Consider the following 21,376-nt stretch of genomic DNA (forward strand, 5'->3'; position numbering starts at 1 on the left):
GTCGTCTTGTATTTCTTTCAGTTTGGAAAAAATAAATCACAAGGATCAAGTTCCAAGAAAAGAGAGAATGTCTTATACCTTTGGTAGGAACTATGGTTAAAAAATATTTACTAAATAGGAATAATGGTTAACATTTATTGAACATTTATTATGTGCCACACACTGCTCTAAGTGCTTTTCATGTATAATGTCATTTAGATTTCCTAACAACCCTAAGGGGTAGGAACTATGATTCTTATTTAACAGGAGGAGACTGAGGCATGAACAGTATAAATATCCAACCCAGGGTCCCATAGCTAGAGAGGATTGTTGGTTTGGAACTAGAACCTAGGCAGTTAAGTGGTGGGTGCCAACAGGTTTTAGAAAAGTTGGCCTTTGTGAAATCAATGCTGGAGTGGCAGCAGTTATTGTAAATTAATAAAATTAGACAAGAGGTTATAGCATGGTCTTGACTCACCACTGACTGTACAACCTGGATCAAATCTTTTTTGAGTTGTCTCAATCTTAGGTATAAAATAAGAAGTTGAACTAGTTAATTTATATAGTTTTATGTAGCTTATAGGTCATTATATGAGTCTGTGAAAAAGTGCTTTAAAAATAAAAGCTATTACTAGGAACTATTTTCTCAGGTTCCAGTAGACCTTAGATCTTGGTAGGCAATCCTAACAATTGTTTCATGAAGGATAAGCCTTCTGTAGAAAAACACATTTGGAAACAATTTTCAGAAAATTGTTCTAATAGATGAGTACATTATTGATTCTGTTAAGCTAAATGCTAACTTGAGAGAAGTTGATCTAGACCAATGCCAGAGGATAGGGCAAATGAGTGAAGTGTGAAATGGTACTGAGCATTATGTAATTGGGTGGGGTTGCTCATCCAAGGAAGAGAGTGATACATTAGCTGGATAAATAGGTTGGCATCAAATAATGGAAGTCCTTAACAGTGGCTAAAATGAATGTGGTATTATGTGTTACTGAATCAGTCCTGGATTCATGGTTCTGCCACCTACTAGCCAAGTAGCCATGGTTTCCTCATCCGTAAAATGGGGACAAGATCAGTGGCCTAAGATTTTTGGGAAGGTTAAATGGAGTGGTGACTAGCATAGCACCTGATGCATCGATATTCCATAAATGACTGCTATTACCTTGTTACTATGATAAGCTTGGGAATGCAGCAGGACAGGAGATTCATGGGCCCTGCCCTCAATTTATAGTCTAGCAGGGAAGGCTACCATTAAGTGATTACAAAAAGCATGATGAATGCTAAGTATAGGTTGCAGCAGTAACATCGAGCTTGGGGGACCTAACCTAGGGTTGGAGTCAGAAAAAGTATCCTTGAGGAATCAATATTTTACCTAAAAGAGATGGTATGTTGATTTTTCACTGAGATTCCTTGGCTTAATGTTGCAGGTTACTGGAGAGCTGTGAGTGATGTTTCCGTGTCTCCTCTAGTCTCTTTGACGGCACGATGACCTAAAGTACCTGGCATTAGTGCCTGGCTTATATAGGCATTCAGTAAATGTTGAACTAATTGGGATAAGTAGGTTTTGTTGGTTTTATTACATTCATGATCCTGCTGTCCCCTGGAGTTATCTATTTCTAATGAGCAACAGTGACATCTGGTGGTAAGAGTTGGAACTTACATCTTCAAGGTACACTCTGATTCTGTATCATAGAGTCAGGATTTTGGAGTAGGGGATTGGTCATGCTGGGCAAGCCTCTTGCCTCACAGATGAGGAAATGCTACTTGGAGAGTTTCAGGAGCTTGAAATATAGGCTCTATCCCCATGTAAAGCTACAGCCCATTGTAACATACCTACTAGGCCAGAACAAAGCTGAATAAACATAAGGTATTTTAAAGTTCTCTTGTGTCAAATAGTAGAACTGTCAGTTATTTATATACTTGATCCTATTTGAAATAAATAATTTGTTTTTAGCAAGACAAAAGTTAGAAAAGTTTTCTCTAAATTCAGCAGTGATATGATAAATGGTTCTGGGTTAGAGATCAGTGTCCAGTTGGCCCCCTCAGAGGAACCCAGGAACAGGTCCTCTCTGTAGTATTCTGAGCTTTTTCTAATGGTGTTTGGTCTTTTTCCTGTCCCCAGTGTAACTCTGAAGTGTCACGGACTAAAATTTTACCATGTGAGGAGGAAATGCCATCGTGCCTTTCAGCTAGAGTGAAGAAAGCTAGAGGCCTTGCATGCCTATCACCTAAACTCAGCCCACACACAGCCATACTCGCGGTCTTCCCCACTGGTGCCCCTTCCTGGCTCACCCATTGCTGTCAGTGACACCCTCCACCTCCCCCTATCACACTCTGGGCTCAAACTCTTAAAAATGTCTTCCCTTCCTCCTGTTCAATCACTGTTAAAGCACTCACCAAATCCTGCCAATTTTTCATAAGCAGAGTCTCCCGTCACTCAGATTTGTCCTTTTTCTCCTGTTGTACCACTTTAAACCTAGGCCCTTCAGCTCCTGTTCTGCTACCTCGTCCAGCAGCGCTGAAGCCCTGTGCTCACCACTGCCCCCAACATCTTTGCTCATGCTTTACCTGTTTCCTGAATGTTCCCTTTCCGCAGTCCCAGGCAGTTTAAGCGCACACCATGAAGACCTAACCCAAATTCTATTTTGGTAAAGCTCTGAACTCTCTAGGCCACGGTGGACTTTCCTTTCTCTCACATCTTGCCATGACAAGTTGAAAACACAATGCATGCTCCACTGTAATAATACTTTTGTGCACTGCTTTGCTGTGTATTAAATGCTTCAATAGTCTTTTCTATTAGTTCTTCACAAAAATGCAGAAGTATGTATTATCCTGACTTTACCAACATAGGAAAGGAAAGCTGTAATTTACCCAAGGCCATACAACTGAAAAGTGGCAGAGCATGACCCAGAACTCAAGAGCCTGGTCACAAGGAGAAACTGCATGATGGAAGGGAAGGCAGGTATATAAAGTAATAACTGTTCAATAAATAATTGTTCTTATCTTCATTTCCACTTTCCACCACACACATATACACATTCATTACCCAATTAGGTCTGAGGTCCATTTCCCCCGCCAATATTCCATAGCTGCTTCTTCCTCAGGTTTCTTCATATATGAAAATTCTCAGTATTTGTTTTGGCCTTTATGAGAAGAAAGATGAAGAAATCCCCCCATATAAATGGTCTTTACTGTGAAGGTGGTAAATTAAAAACTAGTAAGTACACAAGGCATTGGGGACCTAAGCAATAGGAAAAAAATGATAATTACTGAGACCAGGTGACTCATTCAAGTGTTTATGAAAGACCATGATATGAGCTAAGAGTGAAATTGAGAAATGTGGGGTAAAATATAAAAATACATTACCAATACATTGTGTTGAAGGCTTGGAGGAGAGCAGGGTAGATCTCATCCATCAGAGAGATCCCTTGGAAGCAAGGACTACTGAATCTTGGCAGAACATTGAGTTTCCTAAGAAAATCAGCATATGATGGGTGAGATCACCATACATACAAACACTAAGACTTGAATAGCCAAAATGGTGTTATGCTAAAACAAAAATGTACTAGGGGGAGTCTATGAGAGGCTGGTAGCCAACAAAGGAAGCCCAAATCCATGGTGAGTTGAAGAGACAGCACCTTCCAGCCAGAAGGATCTTGAACCTGGAGAAAATGAACAATTTTTATCGGGGGGGGGGGGGGAGGAGGGGGCGGGGAGGAGGCTCCTGATTGTGATGAGTGTTAAAAATATCTCAAGGTAGTTTGCTTCTGGTTGCTTTGAATCCATGCTCACAATGTCTTTCTGATGACTCGTTTGGTTTCGTGGGTGTCTGATTCTGGGAAGGGAGGGGCCCTGGATATGGGTCACAATTCCCCAACGTAAACTAGTGGCTTAGTGTTCTGGTTTACATGTCAGTCACTTAATACCATGACTGCTGTTAAGTCCAACCCCAAGAGACATTTATGGTATAATGACCAAATCAGATTTTGGATCTGCAAAGCTGAAGTCCATAATTGGAGAGGTCTGAAATGCATAGAGCCTAATGGAGCCTTAGTTTTAAGCTGCAGCAAAGCTTGCTTCCATTTTGAGGCAAAAACAGCTAAATATGTAATAATACACCTGAAGAGTATTTCACAGTTTACAAAGAATATTCATGACCTATTTGATTATCATGGTAATAAACAGTACTATTGTAATTATTTTATAAAGTTTATTTGTTTTGAGAGAGCACAGAAAGAGAGGGAGAAGGAGAGAATCCCAAGCAGGCTCCACGTCAACGCGGAGCTGGACTCGGGACTCAAAACCATGAACCATGAGATCACAACCTGAGCCAAAATTAAGAGGCAGCTGCTTAGCCACTCAGGTGCCCCAGTACTGTTGTTATTTTAAGAAGAAAGTTGATGTTTGTGACTTGACTCATGTCAGAGAGTTAGAAACCCAGGTACTTCTGATATTCAATTCAACTTTGCTTCTCATAGTAAGAAGAGGACCACTGTCTGCTTATGCTATATTTACTGATTTGTGGGAGCAAGCATATAATTTCAGTGCAGGAAAATCTATTTGGTGGCCTTATGATTATCTTTTAAAAAATAAATAAGCATAGATAAAGGTCCTACTTTATAGTTGGAGCTATATAGAACTGTGGGAAGGACCTAATTTTTCGGGATTAGAAAAAAGAGTGGTTAGACCCACAGAAATCTGTGCAACTGATTTTTTTTTTTTAATTTGTTGTAACATGGGAATGCAAGCTGGTGCAGCCACTCTAGAAAACAGTATGGAGGTTCCTCAAAAAACTAAAAATAGAACTATTCTATGACCCAGCAATTGCACTACTAGGCATTTATCCACGGGATGCAGGTGGGCTGTTTCGAAGGGACACATGCACCCCATGTTTGTAGCAGCACTATCAACAATAGCCAAAGTATGGAAAGAGCCCAAATGTCCATCAATGGATGAATGGATAAAGAAAATGTGGTATATATATACAATGGAATATTACTCGGCAATCAAAAAGAATGAAATCTTGCCATTTGCAACTACGTGGATGGAACTGGAGGGGATTATGCTAAGTGAAATTAGGCAGTCAGAGAAAGACAAAAACCATATGACTTCACTTATATGAGGAGTTTAAGAGACAAAACAGATGAACATAAGGGAAGGGAAACAAAAATAAACACAGGGAGGGGGACGAAACAGAAGAGACTCCTAAATATGGAGAACAAACTGAGGGTTACTGGAGGGGTTGTGGGAGGGGGGATGGGCTAAATGGGTAAGGGGGATTAAGGAATCTACTCCTGGAATCATTGTTTCACTGTATGCTAATTTGGATGTAAATTTAAAAAAATAAAAAATAGGGGCGCCTGGGTGGCGCAGTCGGTTAAGCGTCCGACTTCAGCCAGGTCACGATCTCGCGGTCCGTGAGTTCGAGCCCCGCGTCGGGCTCTGGGCTGATGGCTCAGAGCCTGGAGCCTGTTTCTGATTCTGTGTCTCCCTCTCTCTCTCTGCCCCTCGCCCGTTCATGCTCTGTCTCTCTCTGTCCCAAAAATAAATAAAAACGTTGAAAAATAAATAAATAAATAAATAAAAATAAAAAAATAAAAAATAAAAAATAAAATGAAAAAAGTAAAAAACAATTTGTTGTAACATATACATAAAAAAATTTACCATTTTAACAATGTTTAAGTATACAACTCATGGACACTAAGTACACCTAACAATGCTGTGCAGCTATTACCACCATCTGCCTTCAGAACCTTCTCATCATCCCAAACAGAAACTTAATACCCTTCAATAACTCTCATTTCCCTCTTTCCCTCCCCCCTGCCAACATCTCTTCTACTTTCTGTCTCTATGAATTTGCCTATTCCAGGTACCTAAAATAAATGGAATTCTACAATATTTGCTCTTTTATGCCTGGTCCATTTCATGTTAGGATAATGTTCTCAAGGTTCATCCATACTGTAGCAAGTGTCAGAATTTCTTTCCTTTTTACGTCTGAATAATATTCCACTGTATGGATAGACCACATTTTGTTTATCCATTCATCTGTTGATGGACATTTGGGTTGTTTCCACCTTTGGGTTATTCTGAATAGTGCTGCTATGAACATGGGTGTACAAATATCTGTTTGAGGCCCTGCTTTCATATTTTGGGTATATACCCAGAAGTGAAATTCCTGGATCATTTAACTTCTTGAGGAACTGACAAACTTTTTTATAGAGGCCGTACCATTTTATATTCCTTAGCCAAACTGTACATAAAAAATTCATATACAAAACTGTACATGAATGTTTGTATCAGCTTTATGTGTAATGTCCCCACACTGGAAACAGCCTAGAAGTCTTTCAGTGGGTGAATGGTTAAACCGGCATATCCATACCGTAGAAAGCTACTCAGAATAAAAAGGAACAGAGTATTGATACACAAAACAACTTGGATGAATTTCCAAAGAATTATTCTGGGTAAAAAAGTCAGTCCCCAAAGTTAGATACTGTGTATTTATATAACATTTTTGAAATGACAACATTTTAGAAAAGACAGACCAGTGGTTACCAGGGTTTAGGGACTGGAAGGTGGGAAAGGGATGTGAGTGTGGTTATAAAAGCCGAAGAGAGGGATCCTTGCGGTGAATGAAGGTTCAATATCCTGACTGTGGTGGTGGATATGCAAACTACCACCAATGTTGTAAAATCGAATAGAAGAAAATACACCAGAAACATGAATACAAATAAAACATGAAAAGATAGATGGATTATATCCTGTCAATATTCTTCTGGTTGACGTTGCAAAAGGTGGTCCGGTGCCACATGTCCATGCAGGTCTCTGAGGGTGAATGCCTCATGGGGGGAGAAAAAGCAAGAAAAGCAACTATGACATGTCTGAAGATTTTCAAATTATAAAGGCCTGAATAAATATTTAGAAAGCATCCTTGAATCTTCTTTCATATAAATTTGCCTCCCACTTGCATATAGTCCTGAATATAGTAGCGACTTATATTGGGCAGTGACTTAAAAAAAAACAAAAACAAGTGTTTTTCCAAGATGAAAATAGACCATGTTCATTATTTTTAACATGCCCAAAGGTGCAAAAATAAAAACAGCATTGTAATTTCACCACCCAAAAATAACCATTTTTTAAAAATATTTCCATATATTCCTCCCAGACTTGTTTGAAAAAAACACGTTTATTTAGCAATTACTATTCTGCTTTTTTCACTACCACAATTTTCCCCCACATTTTTTTTTTTAATGTTTATTTATTTTTGAAAGAACCAGAGTGTGAGCGGAGAGGGGCAGAGAGAGTGAGAGACACAAAATCCGAACACACAGGCTCCAGGCTCCCCAAACTGTTAGCACAGAGCCTGATGCGGGGCTGGAACTCAACAACTGTGAGATCATGACCTGAACCTAAGTCAGACGCTTAACCGACTGGGCCACCCAAGTGCCCCTCCCCAACATTTTCCAAAGACATTGTGAACGTGTCAAGTTTCGTGGTGGGCCATTCACTTTTCAACTCTCTTGCAGGGCTGTGTATCTCTGCGTAGAATGCTTGGCCCACGAAACTTTTAAAACCTACCTTCCAGAATCGGACGACTGAGCCAACTTTAAAGTCTCAGGCACAGGAAGCCTCTTCCCACCCAGCCCACCGCTCTTTTCCCCAAACTGCTTCAACCCGCCCCACCCGCCTTCTTCACTTTTCCAACTCCGGGCGCCCGCTCGGCCTCCGTAGACACGTGGTGACGTCACTCATAGAGCGTTTCTGGTTTCCCTGGTGACGGTTGTTGGGGCAGCGCGTGCAGGCGTACAGAAGAGACCTAGCCGCTGCGGCCCTAAAAGTGAGGAGCGCAGTGACCGCTGTAAGTGTGGGGAAGGACGGAAGTCCCAGGCAGAAGCCGGGGGAGCCCACAGCCACTAGGGGGTCCGAACCCGCGCCGGAGCGCACGCGCTCGCCCGGGCGCCCTGACCTGCCCCTGGCCTGACCCTCCCTGCCCGCGTGGCGAGCGAGGTCTCGCCCCACTTCATTCTGTGAGTCTTCACATACAGCCCTCTTCCCTCTCCAGGCAGACACGTAGTTCCCGTGCAGTACAGGGGTTAGTGAGGTTCGGAGGGTGGGTCACCTGCCCATAGTCACACAGCAGGTGGCATGGTCAGAAGTCCGGCCCAGGTCCGTCTGACCAGCGCACTGTCCTGGTATCTGCTACGGAGCCCTGCCGCACAAGTACTGAGAGGCGGAATGGGAACTACGCGACTTGGTGGCATCCACTTCCAGCATATTCCCGAGTCAGAGCCAGCCCCCCCCCCCCCCCACGGGGGCCGAGCCGACGAGAGAGTCCCCTCAGAGCGGGACTCCCGCCCGGGGAACCAGACATTTGCACCCCACCCCACCTCAAACCGATCCCTGCATTGATGCTACCTGAGACAGTCGGTGTACAGGGCGCCCAATCTCTTGGGCTTCTCCTCTCCACCCCCAGGACCCTAGGCTGTTGCTAGGAATACACTAGGCTAACATAATAAAGGCGGGGTGGGGGGGGGGGCGAGACGGAGTCTGGTAGGGCCAGAGGAGGCTCATGCCTGGAAGGGGCCTCAGCCCTTCCTCACTGGTCTCTGTCCTCTGGGATCTTTGCTTTGCTACAGAAAGTAGAGTAATGGGTGGGTGCCACTCTTCCCAGCCCTTGGCTCCCAGTCTTTCCTGAGCCAGACTTCCTTCCATGTAGACTTAGCCCTAACTTAAAAACAAAAACAAAAACTAATTAATAGGCTTTATTTCTTAGAGCAGTTTTAGATTTACAGAAACACTGAACAGAAAATACAGAGAGTTCCTGTATACTCCTCCTCCCTTTCCCCACTATTAATATCTTGCATTGGTGTTGCATATTAGTTGTTACCACTGATAAAGCTATCTGTTATTATTAAGTTAAAAAGTCCATGGTTTACATTAATGGGTTGTGTGTGTGTGTGTGTTGTACAGTTCTATGGATTTTGCCAAATGCATAATATCATGTATCCACCATTAAAGTATCCTACAGAAAAGTTTCACTCCCCTGAAAATCCCCTGTACTTCACTGTTCATCCCTCCTCCCCTCTCCCCAACCCCTGGCAACCACTGATCTTTTTACTTCTCTACAGTTTTGCCTTTTTAAGAATGTCATACACTTGGAATCATACAGAATGTAGCCTTTCCACACTGGCTTCTTCACTTAGCAATATGCATTTAACTTTCCTTCATGTTTTTTCATGGCTTGATAACGCATTTCTTTTCATCCCTAAATAGCATTCCCTTGTATAGTTGTACCAGTTTGTTTATTCACATATTGAAGGATATCTTGGTTGCTCTTTATTTTAGGTAATTACACATAAAGCTACTATAAATATTCACTTACAGGTTTTCGTGTAGACACAAGTTTTCAAATCATTTGGGTAAATAATGATTGTTGGATCATTTGGTACGACATGGTTGGCTTTGCAAGAAACTGCCAAACTGTCTTCCAAAATAGCTGTACCATTTTGTGTTCCCACCAGCAATGAATAAGATTTTCTGCTGCTTCATATCCTTACCAACATTTACTGTTGTCAGTGTTTTGGATTTTAGCCATTCTAATAGATGTGTAGTATCACATTGTTGTTTTAATTTGCAATTCCCTAATGACATATGATACTGATCATCTTTTCATATGCTTATTTGCCATCTATATATCTTCTTTGGTGAAATGTATGTTCAGATCTTTTGCTCCCTTTTTGATTGGGCTGTCATATTGTTGAATTCAAGAGTTCTTTTGTATATTTTGGATACAGTCCCTTATCAGATATGTGTTCTGCAGTCAAAGTTTTTCTTCCAGACTGTGGCTTGTCTTTTCATTCTCTTAACAGTGTCTTTTGCAGAGCAGAAGTTTTTAATTTTAATGAAGTCCAACTTATCATTTTTTTTCTTTCATGGATCGTGCTTTTGGTATCGTATCTTAGAACTCATTGCCAAACCCAAGACCATCTAGATTTTTTCCCTATATTATCTTCTAGTGGTTTTTTAGTTTTACATTTACATTTTACATTTAGGTCTATGACCCATTTTGATGTAATTTTGTGCAAGGTGTAAGGTCTGTGTCTAGATTTATTTTGTTGCACATGATGTCCAGTGGTTCCAACGCTATTTGTTGAAAAGACTTTTCTTCATTGAATTTCCTTTGCTTCATTTCAAAGATCAGTTAAATCTATTTGTTTGGGTCTATTTCTGGGCTCTCTATGTTCTGTTCCATTGATCTATTTGTGTGTTCTTTCCCCAATACCACACTGTTTTAATTTCTATAGCTTTATAGGAAGTCTTAAAGTTGGGTAGCATTAGTCCTCCAGTTTTGTTCTTCTCCTTCAATATTGTGTTGCCTATTCTAGGCCTTTTCATATAAACTTTAGAGTCACTTTGTTAGTATCCACAAATTAACTTGCTGGGGTTTTGATTGGGACCTATAGTTGCAACTACAGATCAAGTTGGGAAGAATTGACATTATTAACAGTATTGAGTCTTCCTGTCCATGAACATGGAATATTTATTTAGTTCTTCTTTGATTTCTTTTCATCAGAGTTTTCTAGTTTTCCTCATACAGATTTTTTACATATACTTATATACATATATTTTTATATGCATACATTTATGTACATCTACATATTTACATATACATGTTAGATGTATACTCAAGTAGCTCCATGGTTTAATGTGAATGTAGATGGTGTTGCATTTAAATTTCAATTTCTAGGTGCTTTTTGCTGGTAGGTAGAAAAACAATCGACTGTTGTATATTAACCTCTGTCCCACGACCTTGCTATAATTGCTTATTGGTTCCAGGATTTTGTTTTTGTTGTTGATTCTCTGAGATTTTCTACATAACCAATCATGTCATCTGAGAAGACAGTTTTATTTTTTTTCTTTCCAATCTTTAATTGTTACTTTTCCTCTTCCGTTGTCAGAAACAGGAGCAGATTTCCCTCTGTTTTTCGCAGTGAGAATCTGGTAGGGTTCCTGGAGATAAAAATCACACAACTATGGGGGCTGAACCCCGAGGAGTTTTAAAACTGCAACCTAAGCCACACAGGGTCGTCAGCAATTCATCAGGTAGAGATTAGTGTTTCTACCGATATTGACTCTAGCTGCAGGCTTCTGCTCCAGTAAACTGTGATTCTCTGTATTCACCTGACTCTCCAATATTCAGGGCAGTACTTTGCCCTGTGACCTCAATTGTCTAAGGATGCTAAGTTCCCCTGATTTCCAGTTGTTGATTTTTAGTTTAGATCTTTTTCTTATTGTGAGGATAGGAATGATAACTTCTAAAACTCTTTACATGTCAGAAGTTTCTGCTTAGCTTTAACTTTTGAAACCCTCTGCACCTTTGCTTCTACTACTCAAGTCCAGAGCAAGTAGCAAGACGACTGGTCATGCCCTCAGAGCACCACATGTAGAAGGCACAAATCTTATTAAGATGGATTTTAAAGAAATGCTTTCTAAACATTTGTTACAATTACATGCGAGTAGCATATTCACAGACACAGCAGCTGGTTACCAAAGATGGTTGGACTAAGGGAGGTCAAATTCATTCATTTGTTCCAGAAATATTTACTGAGCACCTACTGTGTGCTAGATACCATTACAGGCCTGCAGTACAGTAATGAACAAAATAGATTAAAATGTACACTCTTAGCTTACAAGCTAGTTGGAGAACATAGGTGATAAGTAGGTAAAATGTTCTGTATATCAGATGGTGAGAAATGTGATGGAGAAAAATAAATCTGGGCAGGGGAGAGGGAGTTCAAGGGGTGGAAGCAAGGGAAGGGAATGCATTATTAGGTAGGGTGGTCGGGGAAGGTCTCCCTGAAAACATCCCCTTTGAGTAGACACCTGTCTACTTGTCTGGCAATGAGAGAGGAAAAGTAACCATTACAGGTTGAAAAGGAAGAAATAAAACTGTCTTGTTCTCAGATGACCTGATTGTCTATGTAGATAATCCCAAAGAATCAACAAAAACAACAAAAATCCTGGAACTAAATGTAAATATCCTGGGAAGAACATTTCAGCAGAGGAACAGCCAGCGTGGAAGTCTGTGAGTTTGATGCATTCTTGATAATGAAAGATGGTTTGCAAGAGGAACCAGATTACACTGGGCCCTGTTTTTATGCTGAGGTGAGCATGGTCCGACTTACCTACTAACAGGGTTTCTCTGGCTGATGTGTTGAGAAAAGACCATGGGGTGGAGGGCAAGGGCAGATGTATGGACATGAATTAGGAGGCTACAGTAAGGATCAAGAGGTGGGAAGTGTTCAGATTCTGGGTATATTCTGAATGTAGACCAAGAGAATTTGCTGATGGATTACCTATGCAGGGGGAGTAGAGGGCACTGATCATTAGAGGCACTGCCATTTTTCATTTTGCCACAGAGCCTTTACACATGCTGTGCCTCTGTCCCAAATGCTCTTCCTCTACTTAACTCCTACTCATACTTCCGGTCGCAGCTCACTTCCTTGGGATTGCTCTCCTGGATTCCCCCAGGCTACATCAAACTCTCTGATAGAGACTATCAGCACTATGTATCTCCTTCAGAACATCACAATTATCATTTTATGCTTTTTTATGTGATCATTTGATCAATGTCTGTCTCCTCCACCAGACTAGAAACTCCATGAGGAGAGAGCTATTCATATGCCAGTAAATCTTTGTCAAATGATCTTCTGACCCACATCCTACACGAGCAAAGGAAATCAAGTTGAGTGTCTTTAGTGCTGTTTGCTCTAAAGCCGAAATTGCTGCTGTGGTTCCTTTATTCATTCATGGCATAAATGTTCATTTAACACCCACTGCATACCCATGCTGCCTTGTGCTGCAGAGACAAGATTCAGAGATGAACATGACAGTTTCTATACCATGAGGGTAGGTGGAAGGTGACAGAAAGTCTTCCAGTCTTTCATCTGGACTCCCCCAAATATAAACGGCAGGCATATCTTTGTTCCTGCTTTTAATATACACCAACCACACTGTCATGAAGTAGTCAGGAATCAGGCAGGGCCAACGGGTGTTTTGAAAAATTTAGCTTTAGCATTACTTCTTTTGTTTTTCAAAAGTAAAAGTTTTCCTTTCTGTTTCCTGGGAATCAGCATCCCCTGCTTAGATCCATGTTGTCTTTGGTCAAGGATCTACCTTGATTTGCAATTGAATTGTTTAGGAAGGGAAAGAAGAATGTGGTCAGGGCCCATCTCAGAAGGTTCCTGTCATCCACCCTTCAGTTGCCCCTATCTGCAGCTTCCTGCCACCCCAGCCTCCGCCCTGATCAGTCCACCCTGCCTCTTCTTTCTTCAGACTCACCCATCTGTTCCCCTCTCTGCCTAGTAATATCTGCTCACCTCTTATCTGCTCCCAGCATCTTTTCTTCCTCCATCTTCCCCTTCTCTCTCCCACCTCCTACCTAGCCTCCTGCTCACCCTTTCCCCATAGTGTTTTGTCCACACCCCAGTCTTGGCCACCTGAGTCCCCAGGTCAGGCTGCCCTTCTGAGCCCCAGGCCCACCCAGCATCTCCATGTGGAAAACCTAGGGAGTCTCAAACTCAGCAGTGCCTGGCACTGGGCTTGCCAACAGCTTGGAAAACTCCTCTGCCTGGAATAACCATCTCCCCAGCCACTCAAACCCAAACCTTCTAGACTCCCCTCTCCTTCTCTCCTGCACACTTGCCTCACATTTCTTCCAATTCGGCATCATTCCCGTTCCCCATTCTCCATCCCCACTGCCGCAGCCTTGATTTAGGACCACATTCCTTCCCGGAAGCATCCTCCCAACTAGGCCCCTTTGCCTCCAGCTTCACAAAATGCAAGTGCGATCCTGTGTGCATCCTCTAAACATCCCCATCATCTTCAGTTTGAAGTTCAGGCTCCTTAGTTGAGCCAGATAAGGCCTTCTTTCCAGTCCCTCCCCAAACCTCTGCGCTGCCCTCTGTCCATCCTGAGCCTTTCTCGATTCCCCACACTCATCACATTCTCTCCACAAATGGTCTTCTTTTGACAGGACAGCCCTCTGCCCCCCACCCCTGGCGCCCTCTTCTTCCACTGGAGCCAGATTCTTTAGCACTCAACTTCAGGCTGACTCAGTGCCTCCCTCTCCTGCAGGTTTTCCCAGCCTCTCAGAGCACCTGCCCCCCCCCCCCCCTATTCTCAGGACTCACTCATCATTAGACTCACCTGGGACACTTTAAAAATAGATGCAATAAATAAATAAAATTTAAATATAAATAAAAATAGACAGATGCCCAGGCCACAGCCCAGACCAACGACATCCAAATCCCTGACAGAGCAGATGCTAATGCCCTGGCGGCTGATATAGACCAAAGGTGCCCCGTCGGTGCAGACATGCTGTCTGTCTCCCACAGACTTGACTGGGTTGAGGACACCCCATCTCATATGATGAGAGAGATGATAATAGCTAAACTGTCAGGAGTGGTCACATGCCAGGCACTGTAATACACACTTTGCATGCATTCTCTCATTTAATCCCCACAGCCACCCTGTGAAGTATATAACGATTATCATCCCATGAGATCATGACCTGAGCCGAAGTCGGATGCTCGACCGACTGAGCCACCCAGGCGCCCCTACAAGTTATTCTTTATTCATTTATTTACTCATTCACTTTTTAAGTTTTTTTATATAAAAAAATTGAAGTAGGGGCACCTGGGTGGCTCAGGTTAAGCGTCTGACTTTGGCTCAGGTCATGATCACATGGTTCATGGGTTTAAGCCCTGCATTGGGCTCTGTGCTGACAGCTCAGAGCCTGGAGCCTGCTTCGGATTCTGTGTTTCCCTCTCTGTCTGCCCCGCCCTTGCTTGTGCTCTGTCTCTCAAAAATAAATAAACATTAAAAAAAATTTTTTTTAATTGGAGTTTACACACAATGTTTCAATGGTTTCAGGTGTACAATATAGTGATTCCACATCTCTATGTTATGCTGTACTCACCACAATGAGGGTAGCCACCATCTGTCACCTACAGCAATGTTGCAGTACCATTGACTATATTCTCTATGCTGTGCCTTTCATCCTGTGACTTATTCATTCTATAACTAGAAGCCGGTAACTCCCACTCCCTTTCCCCCATTTTACCCGTCTCCCACCCCCTCCTCTTTGGCAACTACCAGTTTGCTATCTGTATCATTCATCCATTTTTTTTCTTTCATCTTTGAGTACCTGCTATATTCAGTGACAATTCTAAAATATTAATTGAAGGCCCATTCTGGGAAAGATGCTGAAAATTAGGAAATAAGACCTAAGATCCCTGCCCTTAAGAGTCCTCTTAGTAAAAGGAATAGAAATAAAGCCATAGATAATTATAATACATTAAGGTAAATTTAGTGATCAAAGGATGCCCAAGGGACTCTGGGAGTCTACAGAGTGTCTCCAGGGGAATCTTCAAGCTAAACAGGAGTTTTGGAGAAAGAGGAGAGGCGAGGAGGGAAGAGCCTGAGGAGGAAGGCATCCCAGGAAGGTAGAGTGGCTGAAACAAGCCTCTGAGATGCCTCCAGGCTTGAGCACTGGGAGGAGTTACAAAACCAAACATCCTCAAGGACTGATGGGAAATGAAAGTGAGTGAATCCAGCAGGTGTGAGAGAAAGAACACCATTTATAAGCAACGATACGAGACAGCCGATGTGGATGTGCCGGCTGCAGCATCTGGGAGTGGTAGGGATGGTGTTGAGTGGAAAGAGCATAGCCTGCCCAGAGGGAACTCCTTCTGCTAAGAAGCTGCTGTCCATGTAAGGCTAGGGACCCAGCACAGCCAAACCTGTAAACTTGTCAAAAAGAAGCTGGAAATCTGGATTTACTTGAAATCTACAGATGTTTGAATGTTTTTTATTTTTTTTAACGTTTATTTATTTTTGAGACAGAGACAGAGCATGAACGGGGGAGGGTCAGAGAGAGAGGGAGACACAGAATCTGAAACAGGCTCCAGGCTCTGAGCAGTCAGCACAGAGGCCTCGAACTCACGGACCGCGAGATCATGACCTGAGCCGAAGTCGGACGCTTAACCGACTGAGCCACCCAGGCGCCCCTACAGATGTTTGAATGTTGACAACAAATTCAGATCCTCACGGAGCATTCTGAGCAAGTTAAAGAAAAATGTGGGATGGATGTAGCTCTCAGACCAGCCAGAGTGCCTTCCATGAGTCCTGGCCGGGTCTTGGAAAGGCAGGAGCCACTCAGATCTGGTTTAAAAAGATCCCAAATGATCAGGTGCGGTATAGGTTAGAAGTACCCAGACAAGGCCCAGGGAAGGTGGGAGGCAGGCAGCCAGAGAGATGGGGAGGCACCAGGGGGATATTGGAGTGAGCGGGCAGGAGATAAGGTGCAGAGGAGGTGACCTTGTGATGTGAAGGAGTGGCTGTGGAGGCTAGAGGGAGCTATGTCATGGGGCTGGGTCACTGTGGGCCCAGTAGCCCGAGAAGGCTTTCTGCTAGTGGGTCACAAGAATCACTGTGAGGGCCTGGAAGCCTCTGTATGTGGGGCAAGAGAAGGAGGAAGGGATTCCCCAAGACAGACCACCAGAAAGGGAGAAAAAAATAGTATTTTGTTCCTACCATGCATAGCTGACAAAGTACCTTCATGCACCACCACCCAATTTGCATTTGCCCCTTACAGCACATCTATGGTCTCCTTCTCATCTCCTGCTTACTGAAGAGGGATTGAGGCCCAAAGAGGTCTAGAAACTTTCTTTCTTTTTTTTTTAATGTTTATTTATTTTTGAGACAGAGAGAGACAGAGCATGAATGGGGGGAGGGTCAGAGAGAGAGGGAGGCACAGAATCCGAAGCAGGCTCCAGGCTCTGAGCTGTCAGCACAGGGCCCGTCGCGGGGCTCTACCTCACGGACCATGATCATGACCTGAGCCGAAGTCAGACGCTTAACCAACTGAGCCACCCAGGTGCCCCTAGAAACTTTCTAACTCACACAGCTGGTATAGAGCAAGTTCACCCTGAAACTCAGGTGCTGTCTCAGCGTGGGCCAAGCTACTTGTACGGTGGCCCAGACCAGCAGTGTCCAACATCCAGGCTGCACCCTGACCAATGACATCAGGATCCCTGGGTGGGGGACCCGGGCACCAGTATCTTAAAAGCTCCGGGTGTTTTCAGTGTGTAGCAGGGATGGGAACCGCTGTTTTATATGCTAGTCACAGCCTCCAAGTGGCTTTTCCAAGTGGCTGTTGACCTAGAATGATTATTAATAGCTCTTCCTTTCACTCTCCAAGGTGACCCAATTTGGAAAATGAAGTATATGATGGTCCCTTCTTATAATCTACAAAAAATAGGGAATCACAGGATAAACTTATTTTTAAACTCTCCAGTTATATTTTCAAATAATAGGCTCAATAAGGTTTTCTTCAATCTCTAGGCACTTTTTCAGGTGAAATTCCCCTAAATTGGGTTGGCAAACTAAGGCGCACAGTCCAAATCCAGCTCACTGCCTATTTTTGTAATAAAGTTTTATTGGAACACAGCCACACCCACTCATTTCTGTCTTGTCTGTTGCTGCTTTCCATTACAACAGCAGAATATAATACTTGTAACAGAAACCATATGGCCCACAAAGCCTAAAATATTTACTATCTGGCCCTTTACAGAAAAAGTCTGATTTTCCTGTTTATATAACATTGAGTCTGATTGTTAAGTTACAGTATACCCCTAGGTGTCCCAAAAGATGGAACGGGGAATTGAGTGACTATGGTCAGCTGTGCAGACAGTCAGCCGTGCCTGTGTGACTGAGCCCCCTGTAAAAACCTTTTTGATTGTCTGCTTTTTAATGAAGTCTGAGCAGAGGCTTATCTATAGCTGTCACACATTCAGCAGAGGTGTCCAGGGGTTCCTGTAGTTTGAGGGTCCCCAAGACTATCCTGAGCTTCCACGATTTGATAGAAGCACTCACAGAACTCAGCAAAGCTGTTATACAGTTAATTCTGATGAAAGAGTACAGATTAAAATCAGCAAAGGAAAAAGGCACATTTGGCAGAGTCCAGGAGACACAAGGCACAAGCTTCCAGTTGTCCTCTCCCAGTGGAGTCTCAGGAAGAGTGCTTGCTTCTCCCAGCAACAATGCATGACAACATGCATGGAGCATTGCAAGCCAGGGAAGCTCACCCAAGCCTTGGGGTCCAGGGTTTTACTGGGGGCCAGTCACACACGCATGGCTGACTGCATACATGGCTGACCTTAGTCACTCAATTTCCCACCCTTCCAGAGGTAAAGCTGATATGGCATGGCCCAAGGTCTCCATCATAAAATCACATTGTTAGCATAGACCATCTTGAGTGGCCCAAGCCCAGGTAAAGAAAGGCTTTATTGTCAGGCATGATATACCTAAGACTTAGAGGTTACCTCCTTCAGAGCAGGTCAAGGGCCAAACCTTCCTTTGGAATGTGCAGGGTGTGGACAACCCAGACTTGCTGAGTTAATTCCTCTAACAGGACAGAGCGATATAGTTATAGTTATAGTTATAGTTATAGTTATAGTTATAGTTATAGTTATAGTTATAGTTACAGTTATAGTTATATAGTTCCTCTAACAGGGCAGAGCTACCTAGTGAGGAATTCCAAGGTAACACTAGCTCCTCTTTTGCTGTGACAGGCTCAAAGGCTATACCGTGGGCTCAGTTCTCAGCACATCCCAACCACCTGGGCAACACCAACACAGCCCCATGCCTGGTCTCCACCCCAGACTAGTTAGATTGAATCCTCCAGGACTGGGGCCTGGACATCAGTACTTTTGAATTGTATCCCTGCAGATTCAATATTAAGACAGCTTTAAGAAGCTCTGGGTGTAGGCTCTGGGACCACCCCTGAGGACAGGGTAGGGATAAGTACAGTGGAAAGGGGTTGATGAAGCAGCTGGGGGTGGTCAGGCAGGGAGCATGTTCTTCCTGGGGGGTCAGGAAAGGATGTGGTGTTTGTGCTGAGCCTGGGAGAACCAGCAAGGTTTAAGTCTAGGGGAGAAGGACATATAGGGACAGAGCAGCAAGGTGAGACTAGAACTGGCCTTAAGAAAGGGAAAGTTGGCTGGAAGAAGAGACAGAGGCTTAATCCCCCAACACCTTTAATGCCTTTGGACTTGGTTTTGCAGCTAATGGGCATCTGCTGAAGTTCTTTGGTGCAGGAGTGTGTCAGGCTAAGAGCTGTGCTTTAAATAAAGTTTTCCCTCAGCCAATGCAGGGTAGACTACAAGTAGGAAAAAGGAGAGGGCAGCCAGGGCAGTAAGGACCTGCTTGAACAGTCCTAGGACAGAACCATCTGTCATTTGTTCATCAAATACTCATTTCCTGCCTGCTACACACCAGACCCTGTTCTAGGCACTGAGGATCCAACAGTGAACATCAGATAGTGCTTGCCATTGTAGGACTGGCAGAGAGGGAGAGAAGCAATCAATCAACATACAGTGTGTCAGGTGAAGCTAAGTGCTGTGGAGAAAGATACAACAGGGTAAGGGGTGTGGGGAGTGAGAATAAGAAAGTTTTCCACAATGGAATGGTGTAGAGACCGCTCTGATAAAGTGGCATTTGAAAGAAGTGAGTAAAGTGGATGTCTGGGGGGAGAGCATTGTAGGGAGAGGGAATGGCAAGTACAATTGCCCTGAGGTGGTCGTGAGCATAATGAGAGGGGCTGGAAATACACGGACATTTGTGTAAAGACATTTATGGAGGATCAACAAGATTTATCACTACTTGGATGGTGGGTGGATGATGTGACTTCAGTTTGGTTTCAGGCAGGGGTGCTTAACACCAGACATGAGGAGGCTGTTTAAAAATTCCAGTGTCCGTGCTCTGTTATTCTGTTTACCTGAAGTTCAAAAGTAGACAAAAATACCCAGAATGTATGAGGAACTCTGACCACTCAATAATAAGCAGACAACGTGATTTAAAAATGGGCAAAAAATATCAATAGACATGTCACAAAAGAAGATATGAAAATGGCCAGTAAGCACAGGAAAAGATGCTCGATATAATTTGATATCAGGGAAATGCAAATTAAAACCACATTGAGATGCTACTTCATAGTCACTAGAGAGACTAAAATTTAGACTGACCATACTAAGTGCTGGCAAGGATACGGAGCAACTGGAACTCTCAAACACTGTGGGTGGGAATGTAAAATGTTACAGCCACTCTAGAAAACAATTTAGCAGTTTCTTATAAAGCTAACATAAATTTACCATATAAGCTGGCATTTCCACTTCTATGTATTTGCCCAAGGGAAATAAAAACATATGCTCACACAAAGACTTTCTTGTACATGAATGTTTATAACAGTTTTTATTCATAATAGCTGAAAATGGAAACAGCTCAGGTGTCCAATAACAGGTGAATATATGAACAAACTGTGGTATATCTATGTGATGGGATACTACCCAACAATAAGCAGGAATGAACTAATGATGCATGCAACAACATTAATAAATCTCCAAAAGGTACTGCTAAGCACACACACACACACACACGAACAAAACAAAACAAAAACAAACCACAAAGGCTACCTACTGTATGATTGCAGTTATATGAAATTCTAGAAAAGACAAAACATAAGGGATCAAAAGCAGATCAGAGTTTGCCTGGGACTGGGACTGGCAGGGAGATTGTCTGCAGAGGGGCACAAAGGAACCTTTCTCGTGTGATAGAAATGTTCTGCAGTGCTGTTGCTCATGGCTGACACACGTATATGTGTTTGCCAAGACTCATTTGCACACATAAAATGGCATATTTTATTGTCAATGACTTATACTTCGGTAGAATTTAAAGATTAAAAAGAAAACATAAAACTCATCTTCAATGGCAGAGGTCGGAACAGTGGTTTCTTGGGGGGAATGACTGCCTGGAGAGGGCACAAGATAGTCTTCTTGGGGACAGGAAGTACTTATACCTTGATCCAGGTGGTCACCCCAGGGATGTATACTTATGTAATGGTCCATTGAGCTGTACATTCAGGATTTATGTACTTTACCATGTGTACATTATACTTGGAATTTAAAAAGTATGATGTCTGAACCCCGCTCCTGGAAATTGGGATTTAATTGGTTCAAGGATGTGTCCAAGCTTTGTTATATTTTAGAAGCCCTTAGGATATTCTAATATCTCCTAATATAGCCAGTGTGGAGAGCCATTGCTTTTAGAGACAGGAAGGAGAGCAGTGTTGAGTCTGAGCTATGGGGAGCAGTCTGATGGCACATTCAGGGCAGGGGAAGGATGTTCAGCTCAGCCTTGGCTTTCAGGGGATTTGAGGTGAGGCTGGGTCTTCCAGGCTTCCATAGGGATACTCACAAGGCTAAGCAGGGTACTGCAGACTTGGAGGCTGTAGACAGAGCTGACTGTGTGCTGAGTACTCTTGGGAAATGTGTGCTTG

General features: G+C 43.0%; 1 protein-coding gene and 1 long non-coding RNA gene across 2 annotated transcripts in view; one reads left to right on the plus strand and one right to left on the minus strand.

The window, feature by feature from the left end:
• Positions 1-6,266: 6,266 nt before the first annotated feature.
• On the minus strand, positions 6,267-7,644 carry LOC123380170. The gene is made up of 2 exons (XR_006585627.1): positions 7,558-7,644; positions 6,267-6,818 (listed from the first exon to the last, which is right to left on the minus strand). It is a non-coding gene; the product is annotated as an uncharacterized LOC123380170 (long non-coding RNA).
• A 66-nt stretch (positions 7,645-7,710) lies between these two features.
• The window catches only part of CCDC13 (coiled-coil domain containing 13), a 52,685-nt gene continuing 39,019 nt past the window's right edge, over positions 7,711-21,376 (plus strand). Inside the window, exons 1-2 of the mRNA XM_019810857.3 lie at positions 7,711-7,837; positions 11,944-12,144. Coding sequence (XP_019666416.3) covers positions 12,088-12,144 — 57 coding nt within the window. The 5' untranslated portion in view covers positions 7,711-7,837; positions 11,944-12,087. The remainder of the gene's footprint in view (positions 7,838-11,943; positions 12,145-21,376) is intronic.

This window comes from Felis catus, chromosome C2 (genome assembly GCF_018350175.1).
Source record: "Felis catus isolate Fca126 chromosome C2, F.catus_Fca126_mat1.0, whole genome shotgun sequence".
Taxonomy (NCBI): Eukaryota; Metazoa; Chordata; class Mammalia; order Carnivora; family Felidae; genus Felis; species Felis catus.